Source organism: Carcharodon carcharias, chromosome 18, assembly GCF_017639515.1.
Source record: "Carcharodon carcharias isolate sCarCar2 chromosome 18, sCarCar2.pri, whole genome shotgun sequence".
Lineage (NCBI taxonomy): Eukaryota > Metazoa > Chordata > Chondrichthyes > Lamniformes > Lamnidae > Carcharodon > Carcharodon carcharias.
This window is the reverse complement of record NC_054484.1, coordinates 37,862,705-37,888,504: the sequence shown is the minus strand read 5'-3', so window position 1 is coordinate 37,888,504 and position 25,800 is coordinate 37,862,705. Positions and strand designations below refer to the sequence as shown.

Below are 25,800 nucleotides of genomic sequence, written 5' to 3'. Positions count from 1 at the left end.
GGACTTGAGCATAAAAATCAAGGCTAACACTCCAACACAGTAGTGAGGGATACTGCATTGTTGGAAGTGTTTTTTTCAGATGTGACATCATCTGGCTTCTCAGATGGATGTAAAAGATCCCATGCCATTATTTTGAAGAACAACAGGGAATTTATCCCCAATATCCTGGCTAATATTTATCCCTCAGTCAGCTTCATAAAAAAATACATTATCTTGTCATTATCATATTGCTGTTAATGGGAGTTTGCTGTGTACAAGTGGCTGCCATGGTTCCTGCATTAGAACAGTGACAACACTTCAAAAATATTTCATTGACTATAAAGCACTTTGAGATGTCCTGTGGTCATGAAAGGCTCCACAGAAATGAAGCTCTTTCTTTCTTTGCATTAGATCCAGCTTTTTGCCAGCATTTAGCGTTTCAATTATTTGCCGACAATAAGGGTAGAAGTTTTATCTTGGACAGTAATGTAAAACAGGCAGCTATACAGACTGTCCATTTTTCTTGTCCAAAATTAAGTATGACTTCCTTTTAGTAAAATCTTAGTGATGTTGAAGTTTGCAATAAACAGCCATTAATTGAAACACATGATACTCAGTGACCTATGTTCTTATAAGTACCTAAAATAGAGCCACCAACACTGCTTATAAAGAATTGAGACATGGTGATATGTTATTGTAACACTGATAGAATCTGTCTGTCAGCAAAAAAGGAAACAAATCACATGGAAGTTTGCGCTATGACGACATTTCAAACTAGTGTGATAATTACACTTTTCAAAATGTTTCCAACAAACTGGGTGACACTGAATTTGCTGACCTGTTGCTTCTGAGATATAAAGTCAAATCCAGCCCATACTAATAGAATAAAAATCTCCTTTAACTGTTGTCGTTAAAAGACCGATATGAGTTTGGTAGTTTCAACCCGATTCTACTAAAAATGGACCCACAGCACAAAACTGGTTTCCACTTGGCACAAAAATTACAACCTCATTTAATGGGGCGATGATGTGGGAAATGGAAATGCCACACTGATCCAGAGGGGAAATGTTTTTTTCTGACCTGGGAATGCTTGATGTCAACACTGGTTGCCTGAAATAGTGGTGAGCCATTATCCAGCATTAACATTCCTCAGCTTGGTGAGCATAAACATCTAGTCAAAATGTTCTCTAAATATCACAACTGACTCACAATTTCTTCTCTCCCTTCCAAATTTAAGTTTAATGGATGGTTGGGCTCCATTTCCAGGTTAATATATCGTGCGGATGCTACCATTATTGCTAACAGCTCAGCTCACTGTCAACTTTCTAGAGCCTCTCACTCTTCTACCATCCCAGCTCATGCCCAAGAAATGGGACATTACATTAAACTATCATTGAAGATTTTGTGGGAATAATTATGTGTTCTTTTCTGACATTGCTGTAAGGTAGGAAATGTAAATGAACTAGATTACAAAAACATCTAGCAGGTCTATGCTTGATTCTTAGAACAACAAAAAAAATCTCATAACCTCCTGCCCTAAAATAGCATAATCAGGAAATATGCTAACCAGCTGCATTATGTAGATAAGAAAACCATACAAATTACCCAGATCTAACTAGTTAAAAACAGGATTTCTGATTCCAGCTAAAGCACTACTATTTTGCCGTTTCCTGTTAAGAATCACAGAGGTTATAAAAAAGGAAATGGTCATCACACTCAGGATAACAATTCCAGAAACTAATGAAGTTGTCACGGAGTTGAAATGAAAGGTAGATTTTCCCATGTTGCCTGAAAAGGAAATGTAGAAAAGGTCAGAATTTTACCAATTGTAAAATGTTTGACAATCGTAAATTACACTGCATTATTTTGAATAAGATTCCATTTCAGCATTATCAACCAGATTTTGTGGCTTAAGTGCTACTTTTACCTAAAGAGTCTGTAGAGATCTGATCCAAGCATCACTTAAAGAGGGTAATGTTTTGAGTATATACTGACTTCAAGAAACCGTTGTATCTATTTTAAAAATTAGGCCATAGTTTAAAAATTAGGCTATAGTTAGAGATTGAGTACTAAATTTGCCATACTCTTCTCTCCTGATGATTTGTAGATGGATGTGGGTGGGCAGGGCCAGGAAATCTTAGGCCTGAATTTTTTGGATGGCTGCGTCTCGCTTCCCATCATCTGAAGAGTCAACGGGGAGCACATCCCTGTTGACTCTGAGTGCCTCACGCTCAGATGAGGGTTAAGTGGCAGTAGGCGCGTCTTAGAGGACTCCTGCCTGAGAGAGCTGCCGGCCAATCAGATTATACGCAGCTCTCCATGTGGGCTGAAGAAGAAATACAGGAGGACGTTGGAGCCGAAGTCCAGGCACCAAAGGCCCAGGTAAGTTCAAGGGGTTCCTAGGGCAGGGAAGGTAGTGAAGGCCTGTGGGGGGGTGCACAAAGGTGGTGATTGGTGCCTCGGGGGACAAGCTGGTGGAGGGGGGAGGGCAGTCTGGAGGACACCGGACCTTAAGGGAGGAGGTGCCTGACTTCAGAAGGGGGCTTCTGATGGTGGTGCACAGCCCCACTTCCCAGCCTAGATGTAACTCTGTTCTTTTTCGGGCTTCCCCCATGGAATTTCAATCCTCCTGACAACCTAAAAATTGAAGATGGGCAGGAAATGACCCCTATGGCCACTTAAGGGCCTCATTTGGGGCAAGGGTGTGCTTCCTGTCTTGAGTTCTTGCTCACCCCAGCGTAAAATCGCTTTATGGTCGGGGCAGGCGGGAACCTGAAGGGAATCCTTTCCCTTCAATTTCACACACCAAAAATCCACCAGTGGGGGAGCGTAAAATTCTGGCAATAAGGCTGGATTTTATTGGGTGCCACATAGTCCATGGCACCCACCCCCATCCTCAGCTAGAGAGTCAGTGAGGAGCCCGGCCAGGGCAAGAATGGCTACCATTTAACAGCCAGTTGGCCATAAATAGGCTGGAGGTGGGATTTCTGCCCCTGAACCACAGGAAGTCCCATCTTAGAGAGCTGCTAGCCAATCAGATGACTGGCAGCTCTGTGGTCCCAGCAGTGCCAGGCATGTGTGGTGGCCATTCCTGGCACTACAGGCAGTCCCCAGTGGAGATGAACACCAAGGTAAGTGGAGGGGAATTTTGCCAGGGTCGGGGGGTGGGGGAGGGTAAACGGAGTGGGTTGCTGGGTTTGAGAGGCTAGGGGGAGGGTAAAGGGGGGAGTGTGATCTTGGTGGGGGGGGAGTAGTGCCTCTGACGGGTAGAAAGGACGCACAAAGGAGGTTCCCTCCCACATCTTTGCCCAACACCAGACCGTGCAGCTAAAACTGCTGGGCTTCCCACATGGTGTTGGGCTCCCCATGCCATAGGTAATATAGTGATGGGGAGGGATGAGGCCCATAATTGGCCATTAATTGATCACTTAATTGCCTCAAGAGGCCACCCATGCTTCCACCAAGATCCTGTAAGATTTCAGACAGGTCTGGGATAAGAGGTGGGAAGGCCACGTGCTGGATTTTATGAGTACCCCACCTCAGACTTCAAATCTGCTGGCAGGGAGTGTAAAATCCATCCCATAGAAACATAGGAAATTTAAGGCATAGAAGAAGACCATTTGGCCAATTGTGCCTGTGTCAGCCAAAAAAAGAGCTAACCAGCCTTACCGCACATTGCGGCTCTTGATCTGGATCCCTATAGGGATACCCTAAGTGCATATCAAGTGTTTTTTAAATGTGATAAGGGTTTCTTCCTGTACCACCATTTCAGGCAGTGATTTCCAGAACCCCTCCAGCCTCTGGGTAAACAATCTCTCCTCAACTTTCCTCTAATTCTTCTACCATTTACGTTAAATCTATGCCTCTTACCTATTGACTCCTCTATCTGGACACTGTATAATCTCCTGCACCTGAATTAAATCTGCGCCCATGTTCAAATGAAAACAACCCAACCTATTCAATCTTTCCTCACAGCTAAAAATATCCATTCTTGGCAATATTTTCATAAGTCTCCTCTGTACCCTCTCTAGTGCGATCACTTCCTTCATGTAATTCGGTGATTGGGGCAGAATTTTACGCCTTGCAGGTGGGCATGTGCCCGACCCGATCAGGCATAAAATAGCGCAAAAAGACGTCGGGCAAGTGTCCCGACGTCACCCCACATGTGTGCAATCTTAAGGTTAGCAGGCAGGTGTGGGTGTCGGAGCTACGCCCACCTTCAATTAAAAGGCCACTTAAGGCCATTAAAAACCCAACTGAACCCGATTTTACATTGCCCGAATTTTGCGCTCATCACACGGGTAAAACGGGCAGGTGGGCAGCCCACATTTTGCAAAACCTCATCCAAGGGTGGGATAAAAAGAGTCAGCAGCATTGCCAGTGTGACTAGTGAGGAGCTTAGGAGATAGTTTGTGTTTGGTTGCTTATTTGACAGCTTCATCTCTGTTCTGAGCTTCATTCTTAGCATTTCTAGGCTTCATTCCAGGACTCATTGGTGTCTCCAAGGTCCCGGAGGATTTTGACTGTGTAGACCCTTCCAGGAATCAGACAGCCTTCTGTAACCCTAGTAATGGGGACTGTGGTCTCCGCTGGAGGCACCTCCTCTGAGGAGGAAGAGAGGAGCAGAAGGGAGAGGAGGCCAGGCGTCCCAATGCTGCCTCCAGGGGAGCGACTTGTGGGAGGAGGGGCACAGGCATAAGGGGCACAGGGCCAGCAGGTATTCCAAGGTGGAAGGGGCTGCAGAAGATGCCACTACCCTGCTGTCAGGATTTACAGGTGGTGATGCAACTACCTCAATATGTCCGAGGTGCAATGCCGAAGGAGGGAGACTGTGGCCTCCATTTGTCATATGATTGGGCCTGAGGTCACCTCCAACTGTATGGGTGGAAACCCCATGCCAGTGGCTCTGAAGGTCACAGTGGCCCTCAACTTCTATGCTTCTGGCTTTTCCCAGGGATCAGTGTGGGGATATTTGTAGAATGTCCCAATCAGCAGTCTACAGTTGTGTCAGGCTGGTGACAGAAGCTCTATTCAGGCCCGTAATGACATTTATTCTTTCCGTTCAGATGAGCCCAGCCAGACTGAGCGAGTCAGAGGGCTTTCAGTGATTGCTGGGTTCCCCTGCATCTAGGGTGCAATCAGCAGCACACGTGGCAATCAGCGGCTCAGCCGGGTGCCGTCGCTAACAGGCAGGGATTCCACTTGATGAATGTCCAGATAGTGTGTGACCACAGGACGCAGATTCTGCAAGTCTGTGCAAGGTACCCTGGCAGCTCCCATGACACTTATATCCTGAGACAGTCCCAAATGCCGAGGCTATTCAGTGCTCCAGCCCGACTGGATGGATGGCTACTGGGTGATAAGGGCTATCCATTGAAAAAGTGGCTTATGATGCCTCTCCACCACCAAAGAATAGAGGCAGAGTAGCATTATAACAGGAGCCATGCCTCTACAAGGGCAGTGATAGAGAAGACCATCGGTCTTTTGAAGATGCGCTTCCAACACCTGGACTGTTCAAGGGGGCGCACTACAATTCCTTCCAGAGCGGGTGTCACTAATAGTGGTTGTATGCTGCACTCTGCACAATCCGGCACTGGTGAGGGGGCGCCCAATGGAGGAGGAGGATCTTGAGGCAGCTCCACAGGCTGCAGAAGATGAATCCAGTAGTGAGTCAGAAGAGGAGCATGGTGAAGAGAACACTGAGGACATGAAGACAGACCTCTATATCCTTCAGGGAGGCAGGGACACCAGGGACGCCCTGATCCAACACTCCTTCAGCTAGGCTGCCAAAGATCTGCTTCAACCTCATGCCAGGGCTGCCGCCTCCATCCCGGATGTCTGAGGTGACCCTTTCATTTGAACCCAAAGTCCACTCAGTGCCTGTGCAATAAAGTTTAGAGCTACTCACGTCCGGCATTACATTCTGGCATACCCTGCACCAAAGAAATAAAAAGATGAAGTATACTCAGGCCATTACAACAAAAAACAAAATTTATGTAATTTTCACAATCTAAATTAACATAACCTTCTCTGGCCTTCATTCCTAGACCAGTAGACATAAACGAAACATTACAGAACAGAAGATCACCTGTGAACTGTCCCTCTTGTGCTCATGGTGCCTTAAACGTACGTTGGCAATTGCTGTATCTTGGTGCCCCCATCTCGCTGGCAGTGGCATTGGAGACAGCCTGCTGACTCTGGTGTCTTGTTGGCCTTGATGACCTTGGCAATCGTCCTCTGGCCAGTGGAGCCTGTGCTGTCTCCTGTGGGGGTGCGGCCAGTGCCATGGCTGGCATCTCTGCAGTCATCGCAGCTTCATCAAAGCCACGGTCATTGGCAGAGGGGCAGAGGAGCAGCTGCCATCATCCAGAGTGCCCTGAGAGGAGCTTGCAGAGATAACAGGCAGCTTGTTTGCCAACATGAGGTTGCTCTGGACCTCCCTGCTTGCCATTGCCATAGCTAGGGCACCTAGCTGAGATACTGGGTGCCTCATCCATCTCCCACACTGACCACCTCAGGTCATTGCCTGTGTGAGGGCTTGCAGATCCGAGCACAGCCTCAGGAACCCCTGATTCTGTCCCTGGAGCTTTCTCTCCATGAGAATCGCCACTTTCTCAATGGAGGAGGGTCGGCCGTGAGGGTCAACGCAGTGCTTATGCTCCGCATGGACTCCTCCACAACAGAGACCAAGGCAGGCATAGCCTCATGGATCTCCGCCAGATCCTCCCGCACATCCCGCTGGACATCTAGCATCTGCCACCTAATGGACGACTCCAGAGGCTCACCACATGCCTTCAACTCCGTATCATTCTGGCTTCCAGCAATCCTCCAACTGATGGCGCCCTGGGTATTCTCTGCCCTGCCTGCTCCTCAAGTGAATGTGGAATGCCCGCACCACTGCACTCCGGCATTCTAGTCGAAGATCTAATGCCCACTGAGGTGCTGGTATCTGCGCTAGTGCCTGGTCCAGAGAGCAGGTGTGACGTAGGTACAGCTAAAGCCCGCGAGTCCTCTGGTGTCAGGGGTGGCTCTTCGGGGTCCTGAGAATGAGTGCATGCTGGAGAATCTAAGGGAGAACAACAACATGTCATTAGATGAAGTCATCACACTGTCACTGTGCATGCCAGGCACCCTGGTGAGACATTGGGGATCTGCATCATGGTGCCATCGTCTTTCAATGATCAATGGGGACTTCAGTTTTGAGGCTGCCATCAATGAAGAAACTACACAAGAACGTTTGTACCATCCAAAACTCTCACCTCTGTGTACTGCACCCTTACCTTCATCTGACACCCCAGCCTCCACCACCAGCTGACCGAGATGCGTGGCACCTCTCCAGCTCTAAGGTGTCCTGCTTAAACCTTGTGAGGATTAGGAGGTTTGGGGGGCCTTCACCTGTCCGTGATCTCTTGATGTTGTTATGGCTCGTCTTCTCCTGAAAGGACAGAGGAGCATTGATTAGTCCACTCTCTACCTGCAGCGCCATTGCAGCCTGGCCAACCCCACCTGAGGAGCACCTTGCAGGGCAAATCCGAGTCATGGTCCTCAAAGCAAGGTACTCAGTCCAAGCAGCCAGAGCACTCACACTCTAACACCCCTGAGCTCCACGGGGGGGAAGGCTGAATCTTAACAATTCAGCACACTGATCCACGCCAACACAGTACTCACCCTTCCCGAGTGCAGCAGGTCGTTAAACCTTTTGAGGCACTGTATCCATGTGCGTCGCACAACGTCATGGCTGCTGACCTGGGCTGCCAGCTGCTCCCAAGCTCTTTTTGTTAGGTGTGGTGGCCTCCTCCTTCCTGGCAGCCACCTCCTCCCGGAGTATCGCGAGGCACTTGTCTGAAAACTGTGGGGGGTTGTGGGGGGGGTGGGGATAGGGTGAGTGCTCGATCTTCAGCACGCAGAAGATATGTTTTGCCCTGGCAGCCTTCAAGGAGCTGCCTGTGCCATTTCTAAACCACCTGCTGGGTCGCCATTGGACCTGGTGGCCGATAGGCTTCTGCACCTGCTTGGCCCTTCCCAACCATTGGGAAGACATGTTTCACGCTGGGTGGGCCTTAATTGGCCAGTCAGTGTGAAATTGCAGTCAGGGGCTGATCATGGGCAGCAGCCTGATTCCCGTCTGGTCACGGGCCTGCCAATCGCGCACACCCGCCAAGGGTAATATTCAGGCCAGAAATGTCGGCAATGCTCTAACTGTGGCCTAACTTGTGTTTTATATAGTTCTAGCATAACCCCCCTGCTCTTATTTTCTATGCCTCAACTAATAAAGGAAAGTATCCCGTGTGTCTTAGCTGCCTTATCTACCTTTCCCATTATCTTCAAGCACCTGTGGACATGAACTCTAAGGTCCTCTGTTCATCCACACTTCTCAGCATCCTTCCATTTATTGTGTACACCTTTGCCTTGTTTGCCTTCCCTATATGCATTACTTCATATTTCTCTGGATTGAATACCATTTGCCACTTTACTGTCCACCTGACCAATCCATTGATATCCTCCTATACGTTCCTCATGGTCAATCACATGCCCAATTTTTGAATCATCTGCAAAATTCTTAATTTAGTATCCTACACTTAAGTCTAAATCATCGCTATACCCCACAAAAAGCAAGGGACTTAATACTGAGCCCTGTGGAATCCCACTGGAAACAGCCCTCCAGTCACAAAAATGCCTATCCTTTACTTCCTGCTTAGTCAATTTTGGATCCAACTTGTCACTTGCCATTGCAGCCCATGGGCCCTTACTTTTCTGACCAGACTGCCATGTGAGATCTTGTCAAAAACCTTGTTAAAATCCAAGTAGACAGCATCTGATGTGCTACCCTCATTGACCCTCCTTGTTAATTCCTCAACAAATTCAATCATTGTTAGTCAGACACGATCTTCCCTTAATAAATCCATGCTGATTGTACTTGATTAATCCATGCCTTCCTAATTGAGGATTTTAAGTATGATGATGTCAGATTTGCTCACTTTCAACTGGTCATGTCTCCAAAAAAATAAATAAGGAAGGAGAAACTAGAAAGAGAGCAAACTAGCAACAAATCGAAAAACCGTAAGAACTTCTACAAGTATATAAAAAGGAAGAGATTAGATAAAATAAACTTTGGTCCATTAGAGAAAGAGATTGGGGAATTAATAATGGGAAACAAGGAGCTGAATTTTATGCCTCACGGGCGAGCGCAGGTCTGACCAGATCAGACGTAAAATAGCATGACATGATGTCGCGAGCATCCCAATGTCATCCCATGCAGGGGCAATATTTTGGTCGGTGGGCGTGCGCAAAAGTTGGAAGTGTGCCCGCTGACAATTAAGAAGGCAACTAAGCCCATTAACAATGCAATTGACTCTGATTTTCCATTGCTTGTCTAAGCTTAAAGTTGACGGACGGGTGAATGGGCCAGGCGGCCTTTGTATTTTTCATTAAACCTCACCCATGGATGGGATGAGATTTCTGTAATGAAATAGAATATAAATAAATTTCTGTGGACATCATTTTCATTTGCTAAATTTTCTGGTGATTGATTATGATGCATGGACCATTTTTTCAGCTCTTGAAACCTTTATTTTTGCTTTTTCAGGTCTTCAGCAGTTCTCTGCCTTCAGGGAGTTTTCTGTCAGCACTGGCCCATGCCCGCATTGACGTCATCGCCTGCCTGCTTCCCACCCCAACCCCGGCAGCACTGAGCTTTTCAGCACGCATTTTACGCTGGCTGGCCTTTAATTGGCCAGCCAGCATGAAATCGCGGTCGGGGGTCTGTTTCCCAACTGTTCCCGGGCCCGCCAATCACCCCCATCCACCGAGCTGAAAATTCAGGCCAAGGAAATGGCAAAGACTTCGATCGAGTATTTTGTATCTGTCTTCGTGGTAGAACACAAAAAAGCATCCCAAGAACAGTAGAAAATCAAAGGGAAGAAAGAAAGGGGGAGCTTAAAACAATCACTATCACTAGAAAGAAAGTACAATACTAGGAAAACTAATGGGACTAGAAACTGAATAGTCCCCTGGACCTGATGGCCTGCATTCTAGGGCCTTAAAAAGAATTGGCTGCAATGATAGTGGATGCATTGGTTGTAATCTTCCAAAAATCTCTAGATTATGGAAAGACCCCAGCAGATTGGGAAACTGCAAATGTAGCATCCCTGTTCAAGAAAGGAGGGAGACAGAAAGCAGGAAACTATAGGCCGGTTACCTAACATCTGCCATCGGATAAATGCTGAAATTCATTACTAAGGAAGCAGTAGCAGGAAATCCAGAAAATAAGAATGTGATCAAGCCAAATCCACATGGTTTTATGAAAGGGGAATTGTTTTTGACAAATTTATTAGAGTTCTTTGAATATGTAATAAGCCAGGTGGATAAGGGGAACCAGTAGAAGTAATGTATTTGGATTTCTAAAAAGGATTCAATAGGATGCCACATAAAAGGTTGCTACACAAGATAAGAGCTCAAGGTGTTGGGAATAATTATTAGCATGGATAGAGGATTGTCTAACTAACAGGAAACAGAGGGTAAGGATAAATAGGCCATTTTCAGGTTGGCTGTAATTAGTGGGGTGCCATAGGGATCAGCTATTTAAAATCTACATTAATAACTTGGATGAACAGACAGAGTGTAGTGTAGCCAAATTTGCTGAAAATGCAAAGATAGATAGGAAAGGAAGTTGTGAGGATACATAGGGTCTGCAAATGCTTATAGATAGGTTAAGCGATTGAGCAAAAAATTGGCAGATGGAGTATAATGTGGGAACATGTGAGCTTATCTACGTTGATGGGAAGAATAGAAGCACAGAATATTATTTAAATGGAGAGCGACTACAGAACACTGATACAGAAGGATGTGGGTATCCACGTGCATGAAACACAAAAAGCTAGCATGCAGGTACAGCAATTAATTAGGATGGCAAATGTAATCTTAGCCTTTATTGCAAGGTGTAAAGTAGGAAATTCTTGCTACAACTGTGCAGGCATTGCTGAGACTACATCTCAAGCGTTGTGTACAGATTTGGTCTTCTTATTGAAGGAGGGATATACTTACATTGGAGGCAGTTCGGACAAGGTTCATTCAGTTGATTCCTGGGATGAAGGGGTTGTCTTATGTGAAAAGACATATACTCATTGGAGTTTAGAAGAATGAAAGTTGATCTCACTGAAACATATAAGATCCTGAAGGGGCTTGACAGGATAGATGCTGAGAGGATGTTTCTCTCATAATGAAATCTAGAACACAGTTCTAGGGGCAGTTTCAGAATAACGGATCTCCTGTTTAGGACAGAGATGAGAAAGATTTTCTTCTCTTGAAAGATCATTAATCTTTGGAATTCCCTTCCCCAGGGAGCAGTAGAGACTGGGTCATTGAATATATTCAAGGCTAAGTTAGACAGATTTTTGATCTACAGGGGAGTCAAGGGTTAAGGTGGCAGGCAGGAAACGAGTTGAGGCCATGATCAGATCACCATGATCTTACTGAATGGCGGAGTAGGCTTGAGGGGCCAGATGGCCTACACCGCTGGCTCCTATTTCTCATGGTCATATGTTCAAATGGTGGATTCTGGATGTAATTGTTGATGTCCCTTAGACAATACTTCAAACTCTGGATCTATTTTTCAAGATTCTAGGCAATTCATGTTCTTGTTTTCATACCTTCACACTCTCCCTTTGAAGAAAGCTGTGAAGAAGTGTGAGGATTAACAGGTCGATCTACTATCTCATAGGCAAAACACAAAAGCTCCTTATGTGGCCGTAACCAGCCCATTTGGTAGTTAGTCCTCTCTAGTGGGGAGTGGGGGAGGGGTGGTGGTGGGGTGGTGGTTTTATGCGTTCCCACATTTTATATGATGGGGTGTGGTGGGGTGGTGGTGGATAGGAATGGAAGCAGCACCTGCACTCATCAGATACTAGCATCCCTGTTGTCTGAATTCAGAGCTAGAGCTCTGGTTTGCAATGGTCAGGGCTGTCAGGGAGGGACTGCAAACTCTGTGCTTTCTGACTCAGAAATGGAATGCTACTACAAAGTTAAAGGAAGCTCTTGGAACCTTCTTAATGACCTACAGGAATACCCTCTGCAGAATCCTTTGCTTTTTAAATCCTTCCGAATTACGTCCTGCAAGTTAAGTATATTTTTCTAATCCATGCCCTGCATAGCTCTCTTGTCTTTACAAGTTCAGAAGAAGGAAGTTCTGTCCAGAGGAAATTTTGAGGCGCACAATTATAACATTGCTATATATAGCAACCGGAGCAATTACTTTCCCTCTACTCTGTTAAAGGCACCAGTAAAGTATATGGTGATAAGGGGAAATGAGAGATTTTAAACTTGGGCAATTTGATGATGATCTAAGTCATAAACAAAAATTAACAGAATAAGTCTTACCAACTTGGGATTTGTTTGTTGCTGTGTCATCTGTCAGAGGCAGAAGAAACAATAAAACAGTTAGGCAGTACAAGAACAAAGGTTTTTTTGATTTATATATGTGCACAGCACTGAAATATGTTCATGCCTGTATAAAAATAACACTCCATGGGAATATATACCAGCATGCTAAGCAATGTACATAAACTTCAACAATTGGAATATTTACCTGATGGAATTCTATTTGTTCTCTGTCCTATTATGATTTTGTAGCAAAGCATTTAGTTCCAGATGATATTTAGTTGTCCCTTGCTAACAAATGTTTATTAAACTGAAAGGCAAATTTCTGTCATCAATGTAGTTTTACATGGAAGCATGCATATTATTTTCCGGTAATTTTATAACTCCAGGTTGAAACACACATTGCAATACTGCATCACAGTATCCAATCACCCATTATTCTTCATTGCAACCTGTTATCTCAGTAATGGAGTCAAGTCAACTCAAAACAATATCAAGCATTAGTCACAAAGAAGCCAGAATAAAATAAATCCTTTGAACTGGGTGGCGCGATGGGTGAACAAGCCATCGTTTTACTGCCAGGACCTGGATTTGAATCAAACACAAAATGTTCTGATCAAAGTTTCTTCTCTGTGCTGATTGCGAGGATTCTATATGAAAAGGCTTTGGACAATGTCAGTGATGTCTTGGATTGTATGTGTTCACAGCAGAAAATTGCCCAAACTGTCAGTCTTAATTAGATTGACTGTTAAGATGTCTGATATGGGAAGTGGAAACATTCACATTAGAAGTTTGGGGGAATCGTTAGAGCAGAGTAGAAGGAATTTTGTTCAGATCCTAGCTTTAGTTGGTGTCATGTTTTGATATTTGTATTTATTGACCAGGAAGAGATTTTTAGTTTAAATATTAATGGAGTAAATTTTCATCCTTACCATCTGGCTGGTAATATGGGAGAATAGATTTCCTGCCTGTTTTCCTAATTTTCATCTCATTAGAGGTGACCTGCTCTGCTGGTTTACTGGCCAGGTGGTGAAGACAAACATTTAGCCCAGTATGTTTTTGATATCAAGTCAGGTTAAAATCATAAAGGATTAACTCCAGATAGACACTACCTCTCTACACCTCTTTCTGCCTTTAAGAAGCTCCTTGAAGCCCTACCTGTTTGACCAAGCTTTTGGTCATTTGTCCTCATGTCTCCTTATGTGGGTTGATGTCAAATTTTATTGACTGTGTAATAATAGTACTGTGCCACCTGACTCATTACTGAAATGCATGGGACAGCCTGATGCACTAAACTCGCCAGAAAAATTAGTGCTTGTCCAATGCAATGTAAGTATCCTTCTAACAATGTGATAAGTATGAATTATTGCCAAATATCCTCTCTGACACTGAAAATTAACTCCAGGGGCAGAATTTTCTGTCTGTCGGGTGAGCTGTGTGGGAGCAGGCATGGACCTGATCCTGCCCAATTAAAGCCCACCCAGCATGAAAAATAGCTCCTGAGGACAGCAGGAGGAGGCGGACGGTGGTGGGATTGCTACGGCTGCTATGTGGTACGGTGACCCGGCGGCTTGTTTAAAAGAGCTCCTGCAGCCTTGCAAAGGCTGTCAAACATGGCCAGCAGAAGGACTCCCCTGAGCATTGCTGGTGAGCAGGCGAGGGCAGGGGGGCACTGTGCCCCTCGTTTCTCAGACAATTGCTTGCTGCCCTACTCGAGGAGGTGGCAGCATGGCGGGAGGACCTCGTTCCCAGGGACGGGAGGAGGAGGACCCCACACATGGCCAAACGTTCCTGGGAGGAGGTGGCGGAGATAGTGTGCTGCCACCTCCTCGAGTAGGGCAGGAAGCAATCATCTGAGAAACGAGGGGCACAGTGCCCCCCTGCCCTCGCCTGCTCACCAGCAATGCTCAGGGGAGTCCTTCTGGGGGCCATGTTTGACAGCCTTTGCAAGGCTGCAGGAGCTCTTTTAAACAAGCCGCTGGGTCACCGTACCACATAGCAGCCGTAGCAATCCCACCACCGTCCGCCTCCTCCTGCTGTCCTCAGGAGCTGCGTTTCATGCTGGGTGGGCTTTAATTGGGCAGGATCAGGTCCATGCCTGCTCCCACAGTGTGCTCCCGCGACGTGGTGTGACGCACCTGGATCCAGTGCCGCAAGCGTTTCAACGACCTTTTGCGCTCTGGAAGGGTGAATACCATGTTAGCACTGGTCACCCAGCAGGTAGGCTTCCCCCCCTAGCAGGGGACCGAACCATCTGCTGCCCTTTGCGTTCTATGTGCTTGTGCCTTCTTGCTTTGCAAGTTTGGACTGTATGATGCCAAATGTGATGTAGGCAGCATTTGGCGAAGGAGGGGGAACAGGCCTGGCATCTTTGTGTGAGTGTGCAGCAGCTGTGGGGTGAGGACACATTGGAGCCCTGCAATGTCCCACTCTGGTTGGGGTGGGATGGCAGCAAAAAGATTCCAGGTACAAGTTGCACTAATCAATGATCTTTTCTCCTTCTCAGTAGAAGAATGCTCATAATACCGCCAAGCCGTTGAGGACTGGTGGAGGGCAAGCCCAGGTTCGGGCAGGAGGCCCTCGATCTGGAGAAGGGCCATACACCCAAGTCCACTGGTGTTGGTGAGGCTGGGATGCCACGGGCAGGTATGTTTGCCCAGCACTGAGGGCACCATTAGTTAAGTGATTGAAGTTTGCAACATAGCTTGACCATTGCTTATGGAAGGATGAACGCATAATGATCCGGGGGACAGGGATGCACATTGACATTGTCTCCACGTTAACTGATACAATGTCCTTGTTCTTCCTTTCAGCATCAGCGGAACAGAGCCTGTAGGAGGAGGCGCAGGGGCCCCATCTCACACCTAAGGGCCCTGAAGTCTCTGACCCACCAGCGTCACACCATCTCTGCCAGGCAGGCACCAGCGCAGATACTAGCACTTCGGTGGGTATTAGATCATCGGCTAGTGTCCTGGGGCACAGCAGTGAGGGCCCTTCGCAGTCACTGGAGGAGCTGGCGGAGACAGAGAGTGCCGATAACGCCAGCAGTCGGAGGACTGCAGGGGACCAGGCACGTGCTCAGTCGGTGGCTGATGATGTGCTTCTGGAGTCATCCATGAGGCAGCAAACGCTGGAAGTCCAGCAGGGTGTGCGGGAGGATCTGGTAGAGATACATGAGGCTATGCTTGGCTTGGTCTCCGTGATGGAGGAATCCATGCAGACCATCGCCGATGCAATGAGCCTCATGGCCGAGCGCCAAGCTTCCTCCATGGGGAGAGTGGCGACTCTCGTGATCAGCCTACTCCGGGAGACCAATCAGGGCTTCCTGGGATTCACTTGGACCAGCTAGCTCTCATATCGGCATTGAACTCAGTTGGTCAGTGCCAGTGTGGGAGATGGCCTGAGCATCAAGTTTCCCAGCTCGGTGCCCATCCATCGATGGTGAGAAGGGAGGTCTGAAGTGACCTCACATCGGCGCAGCAGCTGCCTGTTGTCTCTGCGGGCTCCTTTCAGGGCGCTCCGAATGAGCGATGAGGCTACGACGACTGGGGAGATGCCAGCTGTGGAACTGGCAACTGCCTCCCAGATGGGGCCAGCACAGGCTCTCCGGGCCAGAGGACGGTTGCCAAGGTCATCAAGACCAACAGAACAGCACAGTGAGCAGGCTGTCTCAGATCCTAGTGCCAGTGAAGGGACAGCACCCGTATGTAGTACCCAAAAGTATAAATTTAAGGCACCTTAGGCACACCATGGGTTTCTCGCTGGTGCTTTTGTGTTGCCCCCCCGCAATGAGGTCATGATAAGTTGGTGTGCTGTTTAACATCTTTGTCATTTTATTTCCTTAAGATCATTTTGTTGTATTATTAAATTTAGACATGTGACCATGGCTGAGGATGACTCATTTCCTCTGCAGGTGGATGGTTTACCCATGATGTTATGAGTGAGTTGTGCAAATTGAGCTTCAGTGTCAAGGCCCCTAGTTAATGTTCCTATCATAAGACCATAAGACATAGGAGCAGAAATTAGGCCATTCGGCCCATCGAGTCTGCTCCACCGTTCAATCATGGCTGATAAGTTTCTTAACCCCGTTCTCCCGCCTTCTCCCCGTAACCTTTGATCCCCTTACCAATCAAGAACCTATCTATCTCAGTCTTAAATACACTCAATGACCCGGCCGCCACAGCCTTCTATGGTAATGAATTCCATAGATTCACCACTCTCTGGCTAAAGAAGTTTCCCCTCATCTCTGTTCTAAAAGGTCTTCCCTTTACTCTGAGGCTGTGCCCTCGGGTCCTAGTCTCTCCTACTAATGGAAACATCTTCCCCACGTCCACTCTATCCAGGCCTTTCAGTATTCTGTAAGTTTCAATCAGATCCCCCCTCATCCTTCTAAACTCCATCGAGTACAGACCCAGAATCCTAAAACGTTCCTCATATGTTAAGCCTTTCATTCCTGGGATCATTCTCGTGAACCTCCTCTGGACCCTCTCCAGGGCCAGTACATCCTTCCCGAGATACGGGGCCTAAAATTGCTCACAATATTCTAAATGTGGTCTGACCAGAGCATTATAAAGCCTCAGCAGCACATCCCTGCTTTTATATTCTAGTCCTCTCAGGAAATAAATGCCAACATTGCATTTGCCTTCCTAACTACCAACTCAACCTGCAAGTTGATCTTAAGAGAATCCTGGACTAGAACTCCCAAGTCACTTTGCACTCCAGATTTCTGAATTCTTTCCCCATTTAGAAAATATTCTATGCCTCTATTCTTCCTACCAAAGTGCATGACCTCACACTTCCCCACATTGTATTCCATCTGCCACTTCTTTGCCCATTGTCCTAACCTGTCCAAATCCTTCTGCAGCTTCCCCGCCTCCTCAATACTACCTGTCCCTCTATCCAGGCAGATTTAGCATCCAAGTATCGAGTATGGAACCTGAAGCACAGGCTTTTGTTGGAGGTTCATCTGTGGTGTTCTAACTGAATGTTCGTAGGATGTCCCTGCCTCCCTCAAGTATGCCCGAGTCAGCGTCTACCCCTCAGCATTTCACTGTGTGTGCTCATCCTCGGATTCACTGCTGGACTCATTGTGTGCAGCTGCAGCCACTACATCTACATCTTCTTCATCCACAGCGTCCCTCCTTTCCAGCGCAAGATTGTGGAGAGCGCAGCATACAACCACTATCAGCGACACATGATCTGGGGGGTACTGCAGTGCGCCCCCTGAATGGTCTAGGCATCGGAAGTGCATCTTGAGAAGACCAATGGTTCTCTCCACCAAAGCCCTTGTGGAGGCATGGCTCCTATTCTGCTGCTGCTCAACTGCTGTTCTTGGATGGCAGAGAGGCGACATGAGCCACCTTCTGAGGGTTAGTCCTTGTCACCCGGCAGCCATCCATATATCCGGGCTGAAGCACTGAAGAGCCTAGGCACCAGGGAGTGTCTGAGGATGTAGGTATCATGGGAGCTGCCTGGGTACCTTGCACAGACTTGTAGAATCTGCATCCTGTGATCACACACTATCTGCATGTTCATGGAGTGGAAGCCCTTCGTGTTGACGAAGGCACCGGGCTCACCTGCTGGTGCCTTGATGGCCACATGTGTGCAGTCTATAGCACCCTGGACGCGGGGGAAGACAGCAATGGCTGCAAAGCCTCTAGCTCACTCTCTCTGACTGGCCTAGTCCCAGAGGTAGTGGATGAATGTCAATGCACACCTGAACAGAGCTTCTATCACCTGCTTGACACAAGTGTGAACAGCTGATTGGGAGACACCGCAAAGATCACCCACCGAGCCCTGGAAAAAGCCAGAGGCATAAAAGTTGAGCGCAGCTGTGACCTTTAGAGACACTGGCATGGAGTGTCCACCCACACAGTAAGCGGAGATCTCTGGGCCATTCATCTGACAGATAGAGTTAGACAGAGCCTCCTTTGGCACTGCACGTCTGACATATTGAGGTAGCTGCTTCACCGCCTGTACACCCTGGCAGCAGGATAGTGGTGTCTTCTGTGGCCCCTTCCGCCATGGATTTCCTGTTGGCCCTGCATCCCTTGTGCCTGCGCCCCTCCTCCCAAAGGTGGCTCCCCTGGAGGCTGAATGTGCACTCCTGGCCTCCTCCCACTTCTGGCCCTCCCTTCCTCCTTAGAGGAGGTGCCTCCAGTGGAGAGCACAACTCCCATTCCCAGGCTAAGGGAAGGCTTCCTGAAATCTGCAAGCCCCAAAAAGGATCTTCACTGTCGAGTGCTGACCTGAAGGTTGTGAGCCGTGTCCAAGCAGCTGGTATGAGTTTTGAAGTATTTCTGCTCACAAACGCAAGTATCAGAAACTTTCCAAATTAAACATCTGACTGAGCACATTTGCGACCCCACTGACCCCTCTTATCCTGCCCGTGGATGAGGTTTATTAAAATGTGGCCTACCCGCCTGCCCGTTACACCCATGTGACGACCTGAAGATTGCCATCAGTTGGAGCCTCAAGGGCCATAAGTGGCCCATTAATTAATGGCGGGTGCGCATCGGAGATCATCGCGCGCCCACCCACTGAAATATCGTGATGGAGTGCCATGACGTCAGGATGTTTGCCCGACATCACCGTGAATCATTTTACACATCACCGTGCGGGAAAACGGGAAAATTTTGCCCTAGACGTGGAGCCTCATTCCTTCGATTTTGATTATTAATCGAGTTTTTAAAAAAATTAAATATTTTTTTCCTTTTTCTTTCTCTTTTAACTCTTTTAATCAAACCTATATTTCTTGATTTGACATTGTATTAAATATAATAACTGACATTTCCTGGTTCAGACATTGACCAATCTTCAATTTGCTTGGTTAAGGAGATACACGATTGCTTCCCCTTTTCACACAACTCCCAGTTGCCCTGTAGATACTGATGCACTTTTCAATGTTTGGCTGACAGCGCAAAAACAAAGTTGCCAGCGAGAGCAGAGGTCATGAACTCCAGGTCCAGACAGACCACAGAGGTTCTGCACATGCGCAGATTTGGAGTGGGCTGCACATGCGCTATTCAGTAGTGTAAGTTCTTTGGGCCAAGGACGGACCCACCGTGTCTGTACAGAAAGGGAAAAAGATGCAAAAACCCAGGTCGTGTGACTGGGAGTGGAGTGCCATGGAAAACAAGAGTCCCAGGCAGAGGACAGAGACAGAGCAGATAGGGAGTGGACCCTGGTAGAGGGGACATGTAGAGTTCCCAAAAGAAGAGTCCCAAACATGGGACAGGGACGGGAAGAGGTCCTAGTTAAGTTAAAAAGAGAGAAGCAGAGAAAGAAGGTCCAAGCAGAAAAAGGGCTGTGGTGGACTTTAAGTAAAGAGGGCTCAGGAGAAGCCCTGGCAATTGTTGAGGGCAGCAGAAGGTTGGTGACTCCATGCTGCGGGCCAGTGGAGGCGAAGGTACCCCTTTGGAGAAGTGGTGCTCTGCTCGGCGTGGCCAAAGAGCTGAAGTTGTGCTTGTGAATTAGTACTTGAGTGCAGACTCAATAATCTAGGAGAACAGAATCTCGGGAGATGAGACTTAAACCCTTTGAGGTGAGTTGTTATTGAGGCCATCCAAGTTGGAGTGGCTTTTGGAGAGAATCGCAAACCTTTGAAAATGAAGACGGGAATCCTTTGTGAGAGAGACAGAGTTTCAGTGAGATTGGTTGATTCACAGTATTACTGACATCTGGGTGGGTTGTTGAGAAATCTGTGGGCTCTGTCTTGGTCGCATTTGTTATTTAGTGTGAATTGTGGTGTGTTTGACTACAGTTCGCCTGTTAATTCACATATATCTTATATTGGCCTTGAATGTTAGAGTATAAGACAGATAGTGTAAATTGTTTTATCTTTCTGACCTTGTATAGTAAAGTTAATTTTTGTTTAAAACTGGTGGAATCTTGAGGCTTTAGTCTCCACGCAGGTGTCTTGAATCTCTAATTTTTTCTGCTCTAAACAAAATGTTATTGGACCCTAACCAAATCTTATCGTCATTGAGGCGACATGTGGTGGGGGGAGGGAAGGGTTGCCCTGTGGTTGAATATAGCGCACAAGCATTCAGGGTGGAGGGTAGGGTGGGCGAGGGAAGCGGCCACGCATTAGTGACACCTTATATAAAATGACCATTCCTCTGGAACTGAGACAGTTCAAGCCATTGGTGTGTTTGGAGTTGGGCTTCTAGCTTATCTGCCCACTCAAGCAATGTAGAGGCATAAAAGTGCCACCAAGTGCTCCAGAGCTTTTCACCCGCCTATCGGCACAGGCTGCAAAGTCATGAACATTTTCGTGGACTGCAGAAAGTTGTACGACTGTACACATTGTACAATCTCTTTGTTAAAGCTGGCCATGGAGCAGTCATTGGTGGAGGTGCTCACAGCGGCTTACAATGTCATCATCCCGGTTTGGACCAGTCTCCCTAATGGTTCAAGCTAACAGTGCAGCCTTGCAGTGCAGGTTAGGAGAATGCCTGCGCCTGAGCTGAGAGCACAGCATGTAGTCCAATGGGCAAAGCTGCAGCCAATCTGTCGGGTGGAGTGGGGCGGAGGTGGGTGGGGTCTTCGGCAGCAAGGCATTAATCTCTGGCCATCCAGATAGGTTTTTAGTACACCCATGCTAATCCACATGTGTCTATCTTTCATCCTGCAGGTGGAGTACATCAGGAGCATGAAGCCTGGTGAATTAGCTGTATGCCTCATGGCCTACAGAGAGCGAAGATCACGGAGGAGAGAGCAACTGAGGGTCCTGGCTGCCCAAAGGGAGGAGCAGCACCCTCTGGAGAAAGGTCAGCTGGGGCTCCTGCACATGCCACCAAAGAGCCACAGCAAGTCGTCACTGGTCAGCACCTAGTGACGTCCATGGCCTGTAGACACTGCCTTTCATTCCTGCAGATAACCGAGAATCAGTGTTGCCAAAGACTGCGCATGTCTAGGTAACTGGTTGGTCACATCTGCCACCTGCTGCAGGATTTGGCGCCACGAGGACATGGAGGGCAGCTACTGCCAGTGGCCGTGAAAGTGACAGAGGTGGTCAATTTCTACATTAATGGCTCCTTTCAGAGCTCCACAGATGACCTCTGTGGGATCTCACAAGCCTCCACTCACAAATGCATCCATAAGCTCTCGGATGCCATCTTTGCGAGGGCACACAACTTTGTGCATTTTGCCCGTGACCAGGACAGCCAGGATGCAAGAGCAATTGGATTCGCCCAGATCTCATGTTTCCCACAGGTGCAGGGTGTGACTGACTGCACTTACTCAGGTCTCCATCGCAACACACAGTCAACTACATCAACCGCAAGGCATTCCATTTGCTGAATGTGCAGCTGGTGTGCGCCCACCAGAAATGCATCCTGTAGGTGTGCGCATGGTTTCCAGGGAGTGTGCACAACTCATACATCCATGGTCGGTCACAGATCCCTGAAGTCTTCCAGCGTCCACAAAAGCTGCAGGGATGGCTCCTCGGGGGCAAGGGCTACCTGCAGAGGCCATGAATGATGACACCCATGTGGCAGGCTCTTTTTAAAAAGAGTGGAGAAATCTGGGAGACTTCAGTTTAAAAAGAGCGCAGCGAGTGGGTTGACTTCATTTTAAAAAAGAGTGGGAGAGCGGAGAGACTTCATGTGAGACCAGCTGCGGAGTGACTTCACAAACCACAATGTGACACAAGTGTAGGGAAAGCAGCTGATTGGTGAGTAGGATTGGTGAGTATTTCTCATCTTTAAAGTAAAAGTAAGGTCTTTAGTTTGTGTTTAGGTCTCTAGTCATTTTTTCCCTCTTTTTCTTAAAAATAGCTTGTTAAGTACAAGATTGATACTGGTGTAAAAAAACTAATTACAATAAAAGTGCAAAGAGCGGGGGATTCTTCAAGTGTAAAGAGCAGGATTACTAGAGTAATTAATTAATACATTAAATAAAATACGATAGTGATGGCAGGATGTATGATGTGTTGCTGCTGCAGCATGTGGGAGTTGCTGGACACCAAGGTGATCTGTATTTAGTGTTTGCAGCTCGAGGAACTTTGGGACCAAGTTGAGCTGGAGTTCGAGCTGCAGACACATCAAGGAGGGGACAGTTACCTAGATATTTTGCTCCAGGAGACGGTCACACCCCTCAGATTAGATAATTCAAATTTGGTCTGTGATCAGGGACAGGAGGGTGTGACTCCAGGTGAGGCAGGTATGGGGATCCAGGGGGTGGCTTTCGAGGATCCTCGGCCCCTGCAGTTGTCCAACAGTTACGAGGTCCTTGCATGCTGTGTGGATGAGAGCAGGGAATGCAGGGAGGATGAGCTAGCTGACCACAGCACCATGGTACAGGGAACCATTCAAGTGGGGGGAGGAAATAGGAATGTAGTAGTGGTAGAGGACAGTTTAATTAGTGGGATAGATACTGTTCTCTGCAGCCATGAGCATGAGTCCCGAAGGCTGTGTTGCTTGCCTGTTGCCAGGGTTAAGAACACCTCTTCAGGGCTGGAGAGGAACTTGGAGTGGGAGGGGAAGAATCCAGTTGCCCTTGTCCATGTTGGTACCAATGACATTGATAGGACTAGAAAGGCGGTTCTGCTGAAAGAATTTGAACAGTTAGGAGCTAAATTAAAAATCAAAACCTCCAAGGTAATAAGCTTGGGATTACTACCAGAGCCACAGGCAAACTGGCATAGGGTAAATAAAGTTGAGGAGCTAAATGAGTGGCTCAAAGATTGATGTGGAAGGTATGGGTTTCAGTTCATGGGGCACTGGCACCAGTACTGGGGTAGAAGGGAACTGTTCTGGTGGGATGGACTTCACTTGAACTGTGCGGGGCCAGTGTCCTGTTGAATCAAATAACCAGGGTTACAGAAAGGGCTTTAAACTAAGTAGAGGGAGGGAGGGTTCTGGAGAGGGGATATGTAGGCTTACAAAGCAAAAGGATATGGCAGCTTTGCAGGGCAGCTATTTAGGTAATGCTACCCAGAGTGTGACAGGAAGGGACAGAGTGTACAAACTTAAAAAAACAGCAGCCAGTAGGGTCAAAGGGGGAAAAAGTGGTAAAAAGACAAAATTAATGGCTCTTTACTTAAATGTACGTAGTAATCAGAACAAAGTAAACCAATTAACGGCACAAATAGAGGTTAATGAGTATGATCTTACAGCCATTATGGATACATGGTTACAAGGAGATCAAAGCTGGGAACTAAATATTCAGGGGTATGTGACTTTTTGAAAGGACAGGCAGGAAGGAAAGGATGGTGGGGTAGCTTTGTTAGTACAAGATGGAATAAGTACGATGGCAAGAAATAACCTTGGTTCGGAAGATGTAGAAACCTTATGGGTGGAGATAAGAAATAACAAGGAGAAGAAAGTACTGGTGGGAGTGGTCTATAGGCCTCCTAACAGTAGCTATACTATAGGACAGAGAATAAATCAGGAGATAATGAGAGCATGTGAAAAAGGCAGTATATTAATCAAGGGTGACTTTAATCTTCATGCAGATTGGGAAAATCAAATTGGTAGAGGTAGCCATGAGCAAGAATTCATAGAGTGTATTCGGGACAGTTTCCGAGAACACTATGTTGTGGATCCAACCAGGGATTAGACTATTTTGGATCTGGTAATTCAAGGCCAGTAATGTGCAATGAGGCAGGATTAATAAATGATCTCAGAGTAAAAGATCCTCTAGGAAATTGTAGAACATGTAGAATTTAGCATTCAGCTTGAGAGTAAGAAACTTGGATCAGAAACAACTGTGCTAAACTTAAATAAGGGTAATTACAAAGGAGTGAGGGCAGAGTTGGTTGGAGTGGACTGGAAAAGGAGTTTAGCAGAAAAGACGGTTGATGAACAATGGCAGATATTTAAGAAAATGGTTCATGACTCACAACAAAGATATATCCCAGTGAGGAAGAAGGATTCTAGGAGAGGATAAACCAACCATGGATAACCAAGGAAGTTAAGGATATTATCAAATTGAAAGAAAAGACATACAATGTGGCTAAGGTTAGTGGTAAGCCAGAGGATTGGGAAAGTTTTAAGAACCAACAAAAGATGACCAAAAAATAATAAAGAGGGAGAAAATAAACTTTGAGGGTAAACTAGCAAGTAATATAAAATGGACAGTAAAAGCTTCTTTGAATATATAAAAAGGAAGAGAGAGGCCAAAGTGAACATAGGCCCTTTAAAGAATAAGGTTAGAGAAATAATAATGGGGAGCCAGGAAATGGCAGAAGAGTTGAATAAATACTTTGCATTAGTCTCCACAGTGGAAGACTCAAAAAGCATTCCAAAAATATTAAATAATCAAGGGGCAAAGGTTGGGGAGAAAATACAATAACTATCACCAGAGAAAAGGTACTAGAGAAACTAATGGTGCTAAAGGCCGATAAGTCCCCTGGACCTGATGATAGGATATTAAAGGAAGTAGCTCCAGATATAGTTGATGCAGTGGTAGTAATCTTCCAAGAATCCTTTGGTTCTGGCAAAGTCCAAGAGGATTGGAAAACTGCCAATGTAACACCCTTATTCAAAAAGGGAGGGAGACAAAAAACAGGTAACTCTAGGCCAGTTAGCTTAACATCCATTGCTGGGCAAATGTTAGAGTCTATTATAAAGGATGTAATAGCAGAGCATTTAGAAATGTATAATATAATCAAGCAGAGTCAGCATGGCTTCATGAAGGGGAAATCATGCCTGACAAATTTATTAGGATTCTTTGAGGAGGTAACAAGCAGGATAGATAGTTGTAATATATTTGGATTTCCAAAAAGTGCTTGATAAGGTACCACACATTAGGCTACTTAATAAGATAAGATCCCATGGGGTTGGGGGTAGTATATTAGCATGGATAGAGGATTAGCTAACTAATAGAAGACAGAGAGTTGGGATAAGGGGGTCATTTTCAGGATGGCAACCTGTAACTAGTGGAATGCCACAGGGATCAATGCCGGAGTCACAATTATTTTCAATATATATTAATGACTTGGATGAGGGAAGTGAATGTACTATCACCAAGTTTGTGAATGACACAAAAATAAGTGGGAAGGCAAGTGGTGAGGATGACACAAAGAGTCTATAGAGGGATATAGACAGGTTAAGTCACTGGGCAAAAACTTGGCAGATGGAATATAATGTGGGAAAATGTGAGGTTATGCACTTTGGCAGGAAGAATAGAGGAGCTGAATATTATTTAAATGGAGAAAGACTGCAGAAAGCTGTAGCACAGAGGGATTTGGGGGTCCTTGTGCATGAAGCACAAAAAGCTAGCATACAAGCTCAGCAGGTAATAGGGAAGGCAAATGAAATGTCGGCCTTTATTTCAAAGGGAATGGGGTATAAAAATAGGAATATCTTGCTAAAACTATATAAGGGACTAGTTAGACCACAACTAGATTAGTGTGAACAGTTATGGTCCTCTTATCTAAGGAAAGATATCCTGACATTGGAGGCAGTCCTTAGAAGGTTCACCAGGTTGATCTTGGATTTG

General features: G+C 46.5%; 1 protein-coding gene across 1 annotated transcript in view; it reads right to left on the bottom strand.

The window, feature by feature from the left end:
* Positions 1–1,391: 1,391 nt before the first annotated feature.
* The window catches only part of zpld1a (zona pellucida-like domain containing 1a), a 70,446-nt gene continuing 46,037 nt past the window's right edge, over positions 1,392–25,800 (bottom strand). The window contains exons 10-11 of the mRNA XM_041211854.1: positions 12,355–12,384; positions 1,392–1,767 (exon numbers count right to left, since the gene is read on the bottom strand). Of these exons, the coding sequence (XP_041067788.1) occupies positions 1,595–1,767; positions 12,355–12,384 (203 nt within the window). The 3' untranslated portion in view covers positions 1,392–1,594. The remainder of the gene's footprint in view (positions 1,768–12,354; positions 12,385–25,800) is intronic.